The sequence below is a fragment of the Lissotriton vulgaris genome, chromosome 2_2 (genome assembly GCF_964263255.1).
Source record: "Lissotriton vulgaris chromosome 2_2, aLisVul1.2, whole genome shotgun sequence".
Lineage (NCBI taxonomy): Eukaryota > Metazoa > Chordata > Amphibia > Caudata > Salamandridae > Lissotriton > Lissotriton vulgaris.
Window position 1 is genome coordinate 329,454,212 of NC_141688.1, and position 14,217 is coordinate 329,468,428.

Here is a 14,217-nt window from a genome sequence, read left to right on the forward strand (position 1 = left end):
AGGGTCCAGCTTTCTACATTCCCGGTGGTTGTGAGGACGCATCTCAAGGAGCTTGAAGTTAGAATAGTGTATACACGATAAGGGGTCAGAGGGACCAAGGGTGGTGGCCCTGTGCCCGGTCCGGGTGCTGACGGGCTTGCCTTTGGTATTTTTGTACATGTAAGGGGCGGGATTAGAGGAGGGTGGGAGGCGTCCAACAACTGGAGCGCTACCCTTCCTCCCAGCAAGATGGTGTCAAAAAATGTGAGCAGTTACGGTGACAGCGCCTTAAATCGGCTGCACCGAGCACAATAAACAGATTGGCGATTTCGTAGCGACGCTAATCTCGCCCGAGTATCGTTTTTAAAATCGCACCATTAAAATATATACTATTCTTAAAACACGTACTTTGTAATCAAGAGTGTGTAGTAGGCTGTGACAGAGTAAAGAGCCCCCGGCCTCAGGGGAGAATATGGCAAAGGTTTTTGCCTTACCCCAGACCCCTTGACTCTTTGCTACACCCCAGACCCCTTGACTCTTTGCACCACAGTGTGCAAGGACCCAAATCCACTGGCTTTCTACCCCACTCCTTAGCTCAGCCCCATATTTTGGCTTTGTTCTCGGCATTGTGCTAGGGCTCACATGTACTGTGATCCTCTGCATTGTACATACACCATGGGAGGTGGGGAACAACAAACACTCAGACGCATAAACATGGCTTAAGGAAAAATAAAATTACTTGAAAATACTGCCCTCACTCACACACAATGTGTGTGGCATGCTTCATCATCGGGTCTGCTTACAATACGCCCCGCGAAGCCACGTGATCCTCTGCATTGTACCTGACCTTGTCCCACTCTTCACTCTGCGCTGCGCATGTAGTGGCTCCGAATCCAGGAGCGTTCCAGGCTCACATCCCTTGGTTGTTTCACAGGGTGCTAGGCTCAATTCATCAATTGACTGTCGCACTGCAGTGTGCAGGCCTCACACAGCACTCGTCTGCTTCGCAGTGTGCAGGCCTCACACAGCACTCGTCTGCTTCACAGTGTACCAGGCCTCACACAGCACTCGTCTGCTTCGCAGTGTGCAGGCCTCACACAGCACTCGTCTGCTTCACAGTGTACCAGGCCTCACACAGCACTCGTCTGCTTCACAGTGTACCAGGCCTCACACAGCACTCGTCTGCTTCGCAGTGTGCAGGCCTCACACAGCACTCGTCTGCTTCACAGTGTACCAGGCCTCACACAGCACTCGTCTGCTTCACAGTGTACCAGGCCTCGCACAGCACTCGTCTGCTTCGCAGTGTGCAGGCCTCACACAGCACTCGTCTGCTTCGCAGTGTGCAGGCCTCACACAGCACTCGTCTGCTTCACAGTGTACCAGGCCTCACACAGCACTCGTCTGCTTCGCAGTGTGCAGGCCTCACACAGCACTCGTCTGCTTCACAGTGTACCAGGCCTCACACAGCACTCGTCTGCTTCACAGTGTGCAGGCCTCACACAGCACTCGTCTGCTTCGCAGTGTGCAGGCCTCACACAGCACTCGTCTGCTTCACAGTGTGCAGTCCACACACAGCACTCGTCTGCTTCGCAGTGTGCAGTCCACACACAGCACTCGTCTGCTTCGCAGTGTGCAGTCCACACACAGCACTCGTCTGCTTCGCAGTGTGCAGTCCACACACAGCACTCGTCTGCTTCGCAGTGTACCAGGCCTCACACAGCACTCGTCTGCTTCGCAGTGTGCAGGCCTCACACAGCACTCGTCTGCTTCACAGTGTACCAGGCCTCACACAGCACTCGTCTGCTTCACAGTGTACCAGGCCTCACACAGCACTCGTCTGCTTCGCAGTGTGCAGTCCACACACAGCACTCGTCTGCTTCGCAGTGTGCAGTCCACACACAGCACTCGTCTGCTTCGCAGTGTGCAGTCCACACACAGCACTCGTCTGCTTCGCAGTGTGCAGTCCACACACAGCACTCGTCTGCTTCGCAGTGTGCAGTCCACACACAGCACTCGTCTGCTTCGCAGTGTGCAGTCCACACACAGCACTCGTCTGCTTCGCAGTGTACCAGGCCTCACACAGCACTCGTCTGCTTCGCAGTGTGCAGGCCTCACACAGCACTCGTCTGCTTCACAGTGTACCAGGCCTCACACAGCACTCGTCTGCTTCACAGTGTACCAGGCCTCACACAGCACTCGTCTGCTTCGCAGTGTGCAGTCCACACACAGCACTCGTCTGCTTCGCAGTGTGCAGTCCTCACACAGCACTCGTCTGCTTCGCAGTGTGCCAGGCCTCACACAGCACTCGTCTGCTTCACAGTGTGCAGTCCACACACAGCACTCGTCTGCTTCGCAGTGTGCAGTCCTCACACAGCACTCGTCTGCTTCGCAGTGTGCCAGGTCTCACACAGCACTCGTCTGCTTCGCAGTGTGCAGTCCACACACAGCACTCGTCTGCTTCGCAGTGTGCAGTCCTCACACAGCACTCGTCTGCTTCGCAGTGTACCAGGCCTCACACAGCACTCGTCTGCTTCACAGTGTACCAGGCCTCACACAGCACTCGTCTGCTTCGCAGTGTGCAGGCCTCACACAGCACTCGTCTGCTTCGCAGTGTGCAGGCCTCACACAGCACTCGTCTGCTTCGCAGTGTGCAGTCCACACACAGCACTCGTCTGCTTCGCAGTGTGCAGTCCACACACAGCACTCGTCTGCTTCGCAGTGTGCAGGCCTCACACAGCACTCATCTGCTTCGCAGTGTGCAGTCCTCACACAGCACTCATCTGCTTCGCAGTGTGCAGTCCTCACACAGCACTCGTCTGCTTCGCAGTGTGCAGTCCTCACACAGCACTCGTCTGCTTCGCAGTGTGCAGTCCTCACACAGCACTCGTCTGCTTCGCAGTGTGCAGTCCTCACACAGCACTCGTCTGCTTCACAGTGTACCAGGCCTCACACAGCACTCGTCTGCTTCGCAGTGTGCAGTCCACACACAGCACTCGTCTGCTTCGCAGTGTGCAGTCCACACACAGCACTCGTCTGCTTCGCAGTGTGCAGTCCACACACAGCACTCGTCTGCTTCGCAGTGTGCAGTCCTCACACAGCACTCGTCTGCTTCGCAGTGTGCAGTCCACACACAGCACTCGTCTGCTTCGCAGTGTGCAGTCCTCACACAGCACTCGTCTGCTTCGCAGTGTGCAGTCCTCACACAGCACTTGTCTGCTTCACAGTGTGCAGGCCTCACACAGCACTCGTCTGCTTCACAGTGTGCAGTCCTCACACAGCACTCGTCTGCTTCACAGTGTACCAGGCCTCACACAGCACTCGTCTGCTTCGCAGTGTGCAGTCCACACACAGCACTCGTCTGCTTCACAGTGTGCAGTCCACACACAGCACTCGTCTGCTTCGCAGTGTGCAGTCCACACACAGCACTCGTCTGCTTCGCAGTGTGCAGTCCTCACACAGCACTCGTCTGCTTCACGGTGTGCAGTCCACACACAGCACTCGTCTGCTTCGCAGTGTGCAGTCCACACACAGCACTCGTCTGCTTCACAGTGTGCAGTCCACACACAGCACTCGTCTGCTTCGCAGTGTGCAGTCCACACACAGCACTCGTCTGCTTCACAGTGTGCAGTCCTCACACAGCACTCGTCTGCTTCACGGTGTGCAGGCCTCACACAGCACTCGTCTGCTTCATGGTGTACCAGGCCTCACACAGCACTCGTCTGCTTCACGGTGTACCAGGCCTCACACAGCACTCGTCTGCTTCGCAGTGTGCAGTCCTCACACAGCACTCGTCTGCTTCACAGTGTACCAGGCCTCACACAGCACTCGTCTGCTTCGCAGTGTGCAGGCCTCACACAGCACTCGTCTGCTTCGCAGTGTGCAGTCCACACACAGCACTCGTCTGCTTCGCAGTGTGCAGTCCACACACAGCACTCGTCTGCTTCGCAGTGTGCAGTCCTCACACAGCACTCGTCTGCTTCGCAGTGTGCAGGCCTCACACAGCACTCGTCTGCTTCGCAGTGTGCAGTCCTCACACAGCACTCGTCTGCTTCGCAGTGTGCAGGCCTCACACAGCACTCGTCTGCTTCACGGTGTACCAGGCCTCACACATGAGTTGGCCCGTCTTCATGCGTGTAGCTATAAAATGCATCTCTCTTTGTGGCTTGTGCTAACACTTCTCCTGTGATCTCTTCTAGGTCTGGGACATGTATGGAGTTTTCTTTGCCAATCACCCTGATCTGAGGCGAATTCTGACAGATTATGGGTTTGAAGGACACCCATTCCGGAAGGACTTCCCGCTGTCTGGATATGTCGAGGTATCAATCCTGTGCCCTCTGCTAGGACCAGCTAGAAGCTCATCTTTGGGCTGGGAAAGTCTCTGCATGTGAGAGAGTAATGAGGGGGAAGAGCCAGCGTGTGGTCAGGATAGAGCAGCCTGTGCGGTCTGCTGGCAGAGTTTGTGTCCTGCACAGTCCAGTGTACGAAAGTGTGAGTGCAAACGGACGTGCGAGTCACGTGGCATACTGAGACATTGTTTCTCTTAAACCTACAGTCACAGTGAATGACTCATCCACAATAGAAATAAATAGCTGCAAGTTGATAGATTTCCGAAGTGAGGTTTTGGTTCAGGTGAGGGAAGCCATGGCGTGGCTTTAACTTTCAGGTGGGAGCACGACTGAGGGTGTTGGATCTCTATATCATGGGTGTGTGTCTGGTGGGATACGACTGATGGTGTTAGATCTCTATATCATGATCTTGTGTCTGGCCGGAGCACGACTGATGGTGTTGGATCTCTATATCATGGGTGTGTGTCTGGTGGGATACGACTGATGGTGTTAGATCTTTATATCATGATCTTGTGTCTGGCCGGAGCACGACTGATGGTGTTGGATCTCTATATCATGGGTGTGTGTCTGGTGGGATACGACTGATGGTGTTAGATCTTTATATCATGATCTTGTGTCTGGCCGGAGCACGACTGATGGTGTTAGATCTCTATATAATGGTGTGTCTGGTGGGAACACAACTGAGGGTGTTAGATCCCTATATCGTGGGTGTGTGTCTGGTGGGAGCACGACTGAGGGTGTTAGATCTCTATATCATGAGTGTTTGTCTGGTGGGGGCACGACTGATGGTGTTAGATCTCTATATAATGGTGTGTCTGGTGGGAGCACGACTGAGGGTGTTAGATCTCTATATCGTGGGTGTGTGTCTGGTGGGAGCACGACTGAGGGTGTTAGATCTCTATATCTTGGGCGTGTGTCTGGCCGGAGCACGTCTGATGGTGTTAGATCTCTATATAATGGTGTGTCTGGTGGGAACACAACTGAGGGTGTTAGATCTCTATATCATGAGTGTTTGTCTGGTGGGGGCACGACTGATGGTGTTAGATCTCTATATAATGGTGTGTCTGGTGGGAGCACGACTGAGGGTGTTAGATCTCTATATCGTGGGTGTGTGTCTGGTGGGAGCACGACTGAGGGTGTTAGATCTCTATATCTTGGGCGTGTGTCTGGCCGGAGCACGTCTGATGGTGTTAGATCTCTATATAATGGTGTGTCTGGTGGGAACACAACTGAGGGTGTTAGATCTCTATATCATGAGTGTTTGTCTGGTGGGGGCACGACTGATGGTGTTAGATCTCTATATAATGGTGTGTCTGGTGGGAGCACGACTGAGGGTGTTAGATCTCTATATCGTGGGTGTGTGTCTGGTGGGAGCACGACTGAGGGTGTTAGATCTCTATATCTTGGGCGTGTGTCTGGCCGGAGCACGACTGATGGTGTTAGATCTCTATATAATGGTGTGTCTGGTGGGAACACAACTGAGGGTGTTAGATCTCTATATCATGAGTGTTTGTCTGGTGGGGGCACGACTGATGGTGTTAGATCTCTATATAATGGTGTGTCTGGTGGGAGCACGACTGAGGGTGTTAGATCTCTATATCGTGGGTGTGTGTCTGGTGGGAGCACGACTGAGGGTGTTAGATCTCTATATCTTGGGCGTGTGTCTGGCCGGAGCACGTCTGATGGTGTTAGATCTCTATATCATGGGTGTGTGTCTGGTGGGATACGACTGATGGTGTTAGATCTTTATATCATGATCTTGTGTCTGGCCGGAGCACGACTGATGGTGTTGGATCTCTATATCATGGGTGTGTGTCTGGTGGGATACGACTGATGGTGTTAGATCTTTATATCATGATCTTGTGTCTGGCCGGAGCACGACTGATGGTGTTGGATCTCTATATCATGGGTGTGTGTCTGGTGGGATACGACTGATGGTGTTAGATCTTTATATCATGATCTTGTGTCTGGCCGGAGCACGACTGATGGTGTTAGATCTCTATATAATGGTGTGTCTGGTGGGAACACAACTGAGGGTGTTAGATCTCTATATCGTGGGTGTGTGTCTGGTGGGAGCACGACTGAGGGTGTTAGATCTCTATATCATGAGTGTTTGTCTGGTGGGGGCACGACTGATGGTGTTAGATCTCTATATAATGGTGTGTCTGGTGGGAGCACGACTGAGGGTGTTAGATCTCTATATCGTGGGTGTGTGTCTGGTGGGAGCACGACTGAGGGTGTTAGATCTCTATACCTTGGGCGTGTGTCTGGCCGGAGCACGTCTGATGGTGTTAGATCTCTATATAATGGTGTGTCTGGTGGGAACACAACTGAGGGTGTTAGATCTCTATATCATGAGTGTTTGTCTGGTGGGGGCACGACTGATGGTGTTAGATCTCTATATAATGGTGTGTCTGGTGGGAGCACGACTGAGGGTGTTAGATCTCTATATCGTGGGTGTGTGTCTGGTGGGAGCACGACTGAGGGTGTTAGATCTCTATATCTTGGGCGTGTGTCTGGCCGGAGCACGACTGATGGTGTTAGATCTCTATATAATGGTGTGTCTGGTGGGAACACAACTGAGGGTGTTAGATCTCTATATCATGAGTGTTTGTCTGGTGGGGGCACGACTGATGGTGTTAGATCTCTATATAATGGTGTGTCTGGTGGGAGCACGACTGAGGGTGTTAGATCTCTATATCGTGGGTGTGTGTCTGGTGGGAGCACGACTGAGGGTGTTAGATCTCTATATCTTGGGCGTGTGTCTGGCCGGAGCACGTCTGATGGTGTTAGATCTCTATATAATGGTGTGTCTGGTGGGAACACAACTGAGGGTGTTAGATCTCTATATCATGAGTGTTTGTCTGGTGGGGGCACGACTGATGGTGTTAGATCTCTATATAATGGTGTGTCTGGTGGGAGCACGACTGAGGGTGTTAGATCTCTATATCGTGGGTGTGTGTCTGGTGGGAGCACGACTGAGGGTGTTAGATCTCTATATCTTGGGCGTGTGTCTGGCCGGAGCACGTCTGATGGTGTTAGATCTCTATATAATGGTGTGTCTGGTGGGAACACAACTGAGGGTGTTAGATCTCTATATCATGAGTGTTTGTCTGGTGGGGGCACGACTGATGGTGTTAGATCTCTATATAATGGTGTGTCTGGTGGGAGCACGACTGATGGTGTTAGATCTCTATATCGTGGGTGTGTGTCTGGTGGGAGCACGACTGAGGGTGTTAGATCTCTATATCTTGGGCGTGTGTCTGGCCGGAGCACGTCTGATGGTGTTAGATCTCTATATCATGGGCGTGTGTCTGGTGGGATCACGTCTGATGGTGTTAGATCTGTATATCACGGGCTTGTGTCTGGTGGGAGCATGGCTGATGATGTTCGATCTTTACATCATGGGCGTCTGCACTGCGGACGCGGTGCTGGTGTGCCAAAGGCAAGCCCGGATCGCACCGAGCGCCGGAACCACTGCTGGTTTCACCCCAGAATTTATTAACATACTCACCTTCTCAAGTAAGGAACTCTTACCCTTTAATAAATACTAAAAGAACTGCAGTCATTTTAATATGTCCTATCTTTGGCTCGGCAAGGGTAAAGGCTCAAAGACCTGTGGATTTCAGCTCACAGGCCCTTTCGTCAACCTAGGCTTTAAGATTAAAACCTTAGAACCCATGGAAAGAATAGTTCTAAGGCGTTCACTTGCGCTCTCGTGAACACCCTTTCCCATGTAAAACATGCCATAGCAATGGAAAAATGAATTGATCTTCACAAGCCTGATATTACGTTTATCACGGAAACCTGGGTTAATATCACGTCTATGCCGGAACTCTTCACTGCGATTCCCACTGGATATCACCTGCATAGATCGGACCGCCCGCTGAGAAGAGGAGGAGGATTAGGTATTATTCACTGGGACTATCTCGGGGTCAAATTTGCAATTATCCAGTCTGATTGTAAAGCCCTGTTGTTTAAGTTTGAGCTGACCAAAAAACAATAGTTTAGAGTATCCCTTAGTTACTACCACCCGGGTCCCAAAACTTGCTTCTTAAATTCCATTAGCTCTCTCCTCGAGGCTGACATCTGAAATTCATATTTCACAGTACTCAGAGACCTTAATTTTCACTTGGAACTGCAAGATGACAGACAGCAATGCACTAGTCGAAATTATGGATGTCTTTGATCTTTCCCAACTAATGACGGAACACATCCATTGTGCAGGTCACACCTTAGACGCGTTATTTTCTAATCAAGCCATTTCTATCCTTAAAGTGCTCCCTTTGTCTTGGTCGGATCACTCCGCGATCTTTTTCGAGCTCAAATGTAGGAAAACCAATATATCTCTTAATAAAAGGCAGATCCCAGCACAGTATAAGGCCTGGGCCAACCTAGACCAAGATAAACTACAGGAAGCTCTGGCTGAATGAGTTCCACCGTTAGTGGAAAATCCAGTACTAGCCGCCAGGAACTACTCAAGTTGGCTAACCCCATCCTTCTCCTTTACTGACCCTACCAAGAAGGCTCTCCAAGGCAGGAATCTCTCATCTGTCCCCTGGTTCTCATTAGCTCTCAGATTAGAAAAACAGATCTGCAGACAGCAAGAAAGAAAATGGAGGGCTCAATGCGATTCTCATGAAAAAGAAACCTATAAACATTCCCTATCCAAATACAAGTCTCTCCTAGTGAATAAGACAGCATATTTCACCTTTTAAATTAAATCCTCAAAAAATTCAGTGAAGGAATTATACCAGGTGAATAACAAACTCACCAAACAGCCTGAGCAGAAAGGTGACCGGGTTAGTCAGTCCTTTTGCGACACGATTGCCTTGCACTTCAAGAATAACATTGATCAAATCTATAACGCCTTTGATCATTCCAGTAATCACATCTTGCCAGTTACTAACAATAATAGGGCTGGCTACCAAGATATCGACACTCCATCTGCTGTTTATGATACTTTTTCCCCAGTCGCAATAGTGCTAAAATAAGACCTTGTACTAACTACCAAGTCAGGTTTATCGGACGACCCATGCCAGTCTTCCATTCTCAACCACTCTCCTATTATCATTGCATCTAATCTTACCAACATCTTCAATATTATGTCCAGGTCAGGTCTTTTCCCAGCCACCTGGAAAAAGGCGTCCAGTCTGTCACTTCTAAAGAAACCAAGCCTGGACCCGAAAGACCCGGTCAATAATCGGCCCATTTCCAGACTCTTTACCCCCTCTAAAATAAATGAAAAGGTTATGAACATCCAATTAAATCAGTTCACCAAAAAAACTGCTTCAATTCGGTTTCAGATCCGAACACAGTACCGAGACTGCCCTGATTAAGGCCACTGACGAACAAAGTTTTTTTGGGACAAGGGTGGATCAGCTGCACTGATCCTGTTAGACCGATCAGTGGCCTTGGACACGGTGGATCACTTTACTTAGATCGACCGTCTGGAAGCCTTAAAACTACTCTCATCCTTCCTTTTTGATAGGGAAAATGCAATCAAAAGATTTGTTCTCATCGAAATCCTTTGCCTTGCCTTGTGGAATCCCGCAGGGTACTTCGCTCAGCCCCACTTTTATTAACATTTATGTTGCAGAACTGGCCCCACTCATCCAATCTTTTGGTTTCTCGCTCACCTCGTACGCGGACGACACGCAAATTGTGCTCTCTGCATCAAACAACTCCAAGGATACTAGCAATCGAATCCAGAGCTGTATGAGACACATCAACTCTTGGACGAGTAAGTGCTACCTCAAGTTCAACGCTGGGAAAACCGAGGTTATTCTGTTTGGAAGCAATCCCAAATTCTGGTCAGCACTATGCTGGCCTACAGAAATGGGACCACTCCCTTCCCCTACCAACAAGGCCAACCCGAGTCTTGGGGTCATTATAGATGATAGTCTAAATCTAGGTAAGCAAATCAATGCTGTGATCTCTAAAACCTAGAACACCTTAAGGATCCTCAGGAAAATGCAAAACGTTCTCCCCACCAGTGCCAGGAAGACAGTCCGCTCCACCTCAAAACTCGCCAAAATAGATTACTCTAATGGCCTTTACAACTGCTTGCAGGCTCAATACGTTAATAAACTTCAAATGCTTCAGAATTCGGCAACCAGACTACTACTGGGACTGCCCGGGCATCACTCTGTCTCTCTCGCTTTGAAAGATCTTAATTGGCTGAAGTTAAAGAACAGACTACATTTTAAATCTGTCTTACCTACAAGGCCATTCATGACTCCAGACCTCTCACCTGAAGGATGCCTTCTTTTGGCACACTCACACTAGAAACCTAAGATCATCGGGTTCTTTCAATGTAAATACCACTAGATATCAAACATCTAAATGGGGAGAAAGCAGCTTCCTGGCAGGAGCTTCCAAAAAAAGTGATCTCCTCCCTCTGTATATCAGGTCAGCTCCCTCTCTTCTTCAATTCAGGAGGCCCCTGAAAACTTGACTATTTAACCACTAGGCGTTGTTTCTGTTTTTCACTCACCTCTACACGCTGAACAGCTCTTTGCAAGTTTTGTTAACATAACTGAACATAGACTATAGAATGTTGTTTTTTCCAGAAGAGAGCTGTCTCCGCTGAGACCCAATGCCGCTGCAGCTTATTCTTGTACGAGGTGGTCTTGGTGGGGCTTCTTTTTGCACACACGCACACTTCCACGACTAGAGGGAGAGTTGAGGGACATCTTTGCTCACAGTTGCTTTTTTTGTTATTTCCTAGGTGCGTTACGATGATGAAGTGAAGCGGGTTGTGGCAGAACCTGTCGAACTTTCCCAGGAGTTCCGCAAGTTTGACCTGAGCAGCCCCTGGGAGACATTTCCTGCTTATCGTGAGGCACCAGAAAGTCTCCTGCTGGAGGAGGGTGCTAAAGAGACCAAGGAGGCGAAGGAGAAGTAGACACATCAGCCGCTCCAAGTGTGCATTGCAGGCTGACATGTCCCATGTGTAGATCATTGGAGTGGTCGTGCTGGATGCTTGTTGCCCACCCATGTCATATTTGATATTGGTATTCTTTCACTGCAACAAAATATTTATGTAAATATAAATAAATCTTAAAAGACTTAATGTGACAGTCATTTAACAATGAGGGGATTTGAGATACCTGGGCAGAAGGCCAGGCCGAAGGGGGATTTGGGGAAGGAGGAGGAAGAGTGTGGTATGTGAACCTCATATGGCGCCCTTGCAAATATGGAATCTGTAGAGTGCAATCACTTCAGACAATGCTACCCTAACTCCTTCCCTGCTTCTTAACTCAACTTTCTGTCCAGTCTCCATTGTTGCAACAAGTGGAAAGGGTTGATCTGCTGGGCATTACCGAAACATAACAGACACATGTGTGCTGCAACATTCAGAAGCCATGAGGAGCATGACTGAAAGGAAGGGCTGTTCTGTACAAGTGTTTTCTCTTCCCTGCTGAGTTTTGCTTTTATTTTATATAAATCACACACTGAGTCTTCACAATACCAGTAACTGAACCTGAACTATAATTGCCTCCTTGTCTGGCTCCTGTTGGGTGATTCCTGTGCACTAGTGTGTGAATGAGGTAAGTGATGACAACCAGGCATGCTTGTGGTGCACTGGCACTTCTGCCTGGCTCTGTATGTGGGTGGTGGACCCAGCGTTTGTACCAAGTTTCCTCGCTGACTCTAGTTGAACTTTGTGACTGACTGCAGAGATGGCAAAGGAGCAGTGGGCTGGTCTGGAAGGTCGTGGCCTGCACCTGCAAGGCAATGGGTATCTGATGATAGGTGTAGCACAGAATTGTGGGTGAAAGCTGGGGTGACATCCTTTGCCCTACCACCTGGCCTGAGCAGCATGCATGGCTGGCTCCATCTTTGAGGCCTTAAGAGAAATTAGGGCTGATTCTGTGAGGCAAACAGGAAAACTAGAAGATCTGAAGGAGATGTTGCTCGGAGCCAGACTGAATTTAGAAGGTGAGTTGTTGGGCCTTTCACGCTGAGGCTGCTTATCCTGGAGTGCACTGAAGGAGACAAAGGCACCTACCCGCTTCCTGGTTCTTTAGAAGACGCAATGTGAAGCTGAATTAATAGTTGTATATGAGAACAACCCCCAGAAAGGGGAGTAGAAACTAAGATTATTGCCTGGAGCATTGATCTCATACTAAACAATCTTGGGTAGCTACAAGAAGCTGGAAATGTTCGGTGAAAAAATTGCATACTCCAAGGTGAGAGGGGATATGTACACTATGACGGACTCCTTTACTTGCCTAAACCTATAATGATCAGCTATTTAGTAGCCAATACGGTGAAAGATGAACCACACATGATGGCACAGGCAAATCAGATACAGTACATGACCGCAACTGGCACTGTGAGCATGAAAGATACCTGCCCCATCATCAGTTTCCATGGATGGGGGCAGGGCTGTTGATTACTGATTTTTGTGACATTTGAACTTAAAATGTGTGACACTTGAACATAATATAGACATGTCGAGATGTTTCATCAGAGCAAACCTCAGGAAAGTTGGTGAGAGTGCAAAGGCAACTGAAGCAGTCATAGAAACTATTATGAATAACATATCCAACATGCATACTTCTATTATTAAACTTTAAGAATCTAAACAATTGGTGGAAGCATAAGTTGAAGGAACTAGAAGAAGATCGCACCAAAATAATTTGTGTTTCCTAAGGTTCCAGAAATGGGCTGAGAGCTTCTTAAGGAGATATCTTGTAAATCTTTAAACCTAAGGCACTCTCTAAGCCCTTTTCTGTTGAGACGGCCACATGTCACTTGCTCCTTTGAGGGCTATCTGTAACCTGTATATTACATTTCTGCCATTGACTAGTCATCCAGCAATGGGCCAGGGTCACAACGTTTGTACAGTGCAAAGGTATCTCAACAGATATTTCTGGACTGTCATACCAGAGGGTCATGGAAAATCTGTTGAAGTGATGCAGTGGAGACTTTGAGGTAAAAAGTTGAAATATATGTTGCTCTTCTCAGCTAAATAAAGGCGATCAAAGATGGCAAATCGCGCTTCTTCACTCCCTGACATAACATGGGGCTGTCTCCATTGTTGGCAAAAAATAGCAAGAAGCCTGAAGAAATGGACAGCACCATTTGTAGGCAGAGACCCTGACTGATCAAACTCTGTACGAACCATCCAAAATATGGTGCATGACAACAATACTGATTTCCCTGGAAGAATCTTAAGTTAACCCCAGCGGATCTCTGGGAGGTGAGCACTGAGCAATAACCATTGGGGAATCATGCATTTGTTGGGGATATCATGTAAAATCCTCAATACTGTACTTTTTTGCCATAAGGTGCGAGAAAGTGCCCTCTTTCTGCATGGTTGCTCCCACTTTTTGGTTAACTGCTGATGTTCTTTGACTGAGTGTGCCCTGGGCTCCTGCTAACCCGGTACCCAGGGCCTGAGTTCCTTCCCTAAAACTGCATTGAAGCCTAAACCGAATGGGCATCCCTAGCCACGGTCAGCCCCTTGGTTCAGCCCCTGGTAAATTGTACCACAGGTACCCAGGGCACTGTGACCAGAGAAGGCCTCTAAGGGCTGCAGCACTTATTGTGCCACCCTTAGAGACCCTGTACCCTGACATACACACACTGCCTTTGCAGGCTGCTGGTTTTGGTGCAGAACAAAGTGAAGAGTCGACATGGCACACATCCCTGTGTGCCATACCTACAACCCAGTGCCCTGGCATAGAACAGTCACCCCTCTAGCTGGGTGCCCTATACCAGTGGTGAGGGTCCAGGTGCATGAGCCCTGTACTCCTCCAGTGTCTAGAACTAGTGTTAGACATTGTAAGTGCAGTACTGCCATTAAGAGTATATGGTGCTGGGAGTTTGTCATAACTAACTCCACAGCACCATAATGGCTTTACTGAAAACTGAGAAGTTT

General features: G+C 49.2%; 1 protein-coding gene across 1 annotated transcript in view; it reads left to right on the forward strand.

Annotated features, from left to right (window-relative positions):
* NDUFS3 (NADH:ubiquinone oxidoreductase core subunit S3) overlaps positions 1–11,400 on the forward strand; it is a 141,598-nt gene extending 130,198 nt beyond the window's left edge. Inside the window, exons 6-7 of the mRNA XM_086959746.1 lie at positions 4,176–4,295; positions 11,056–11,400. Of these exons, the coding sequence (XP_086815872.1) occupies positions 4,176–4,295; positions 11,056–11,232 (297 nt within the window). The 3' untranslated portion in view covers positions 11,233–11,400. The remainder of the gene's footprint in view (positions 1–4,175; positions 4,296–11,055) is intronic.
* Positions 11,401–14,217: the final 2,817 nt, after the last annotated feature.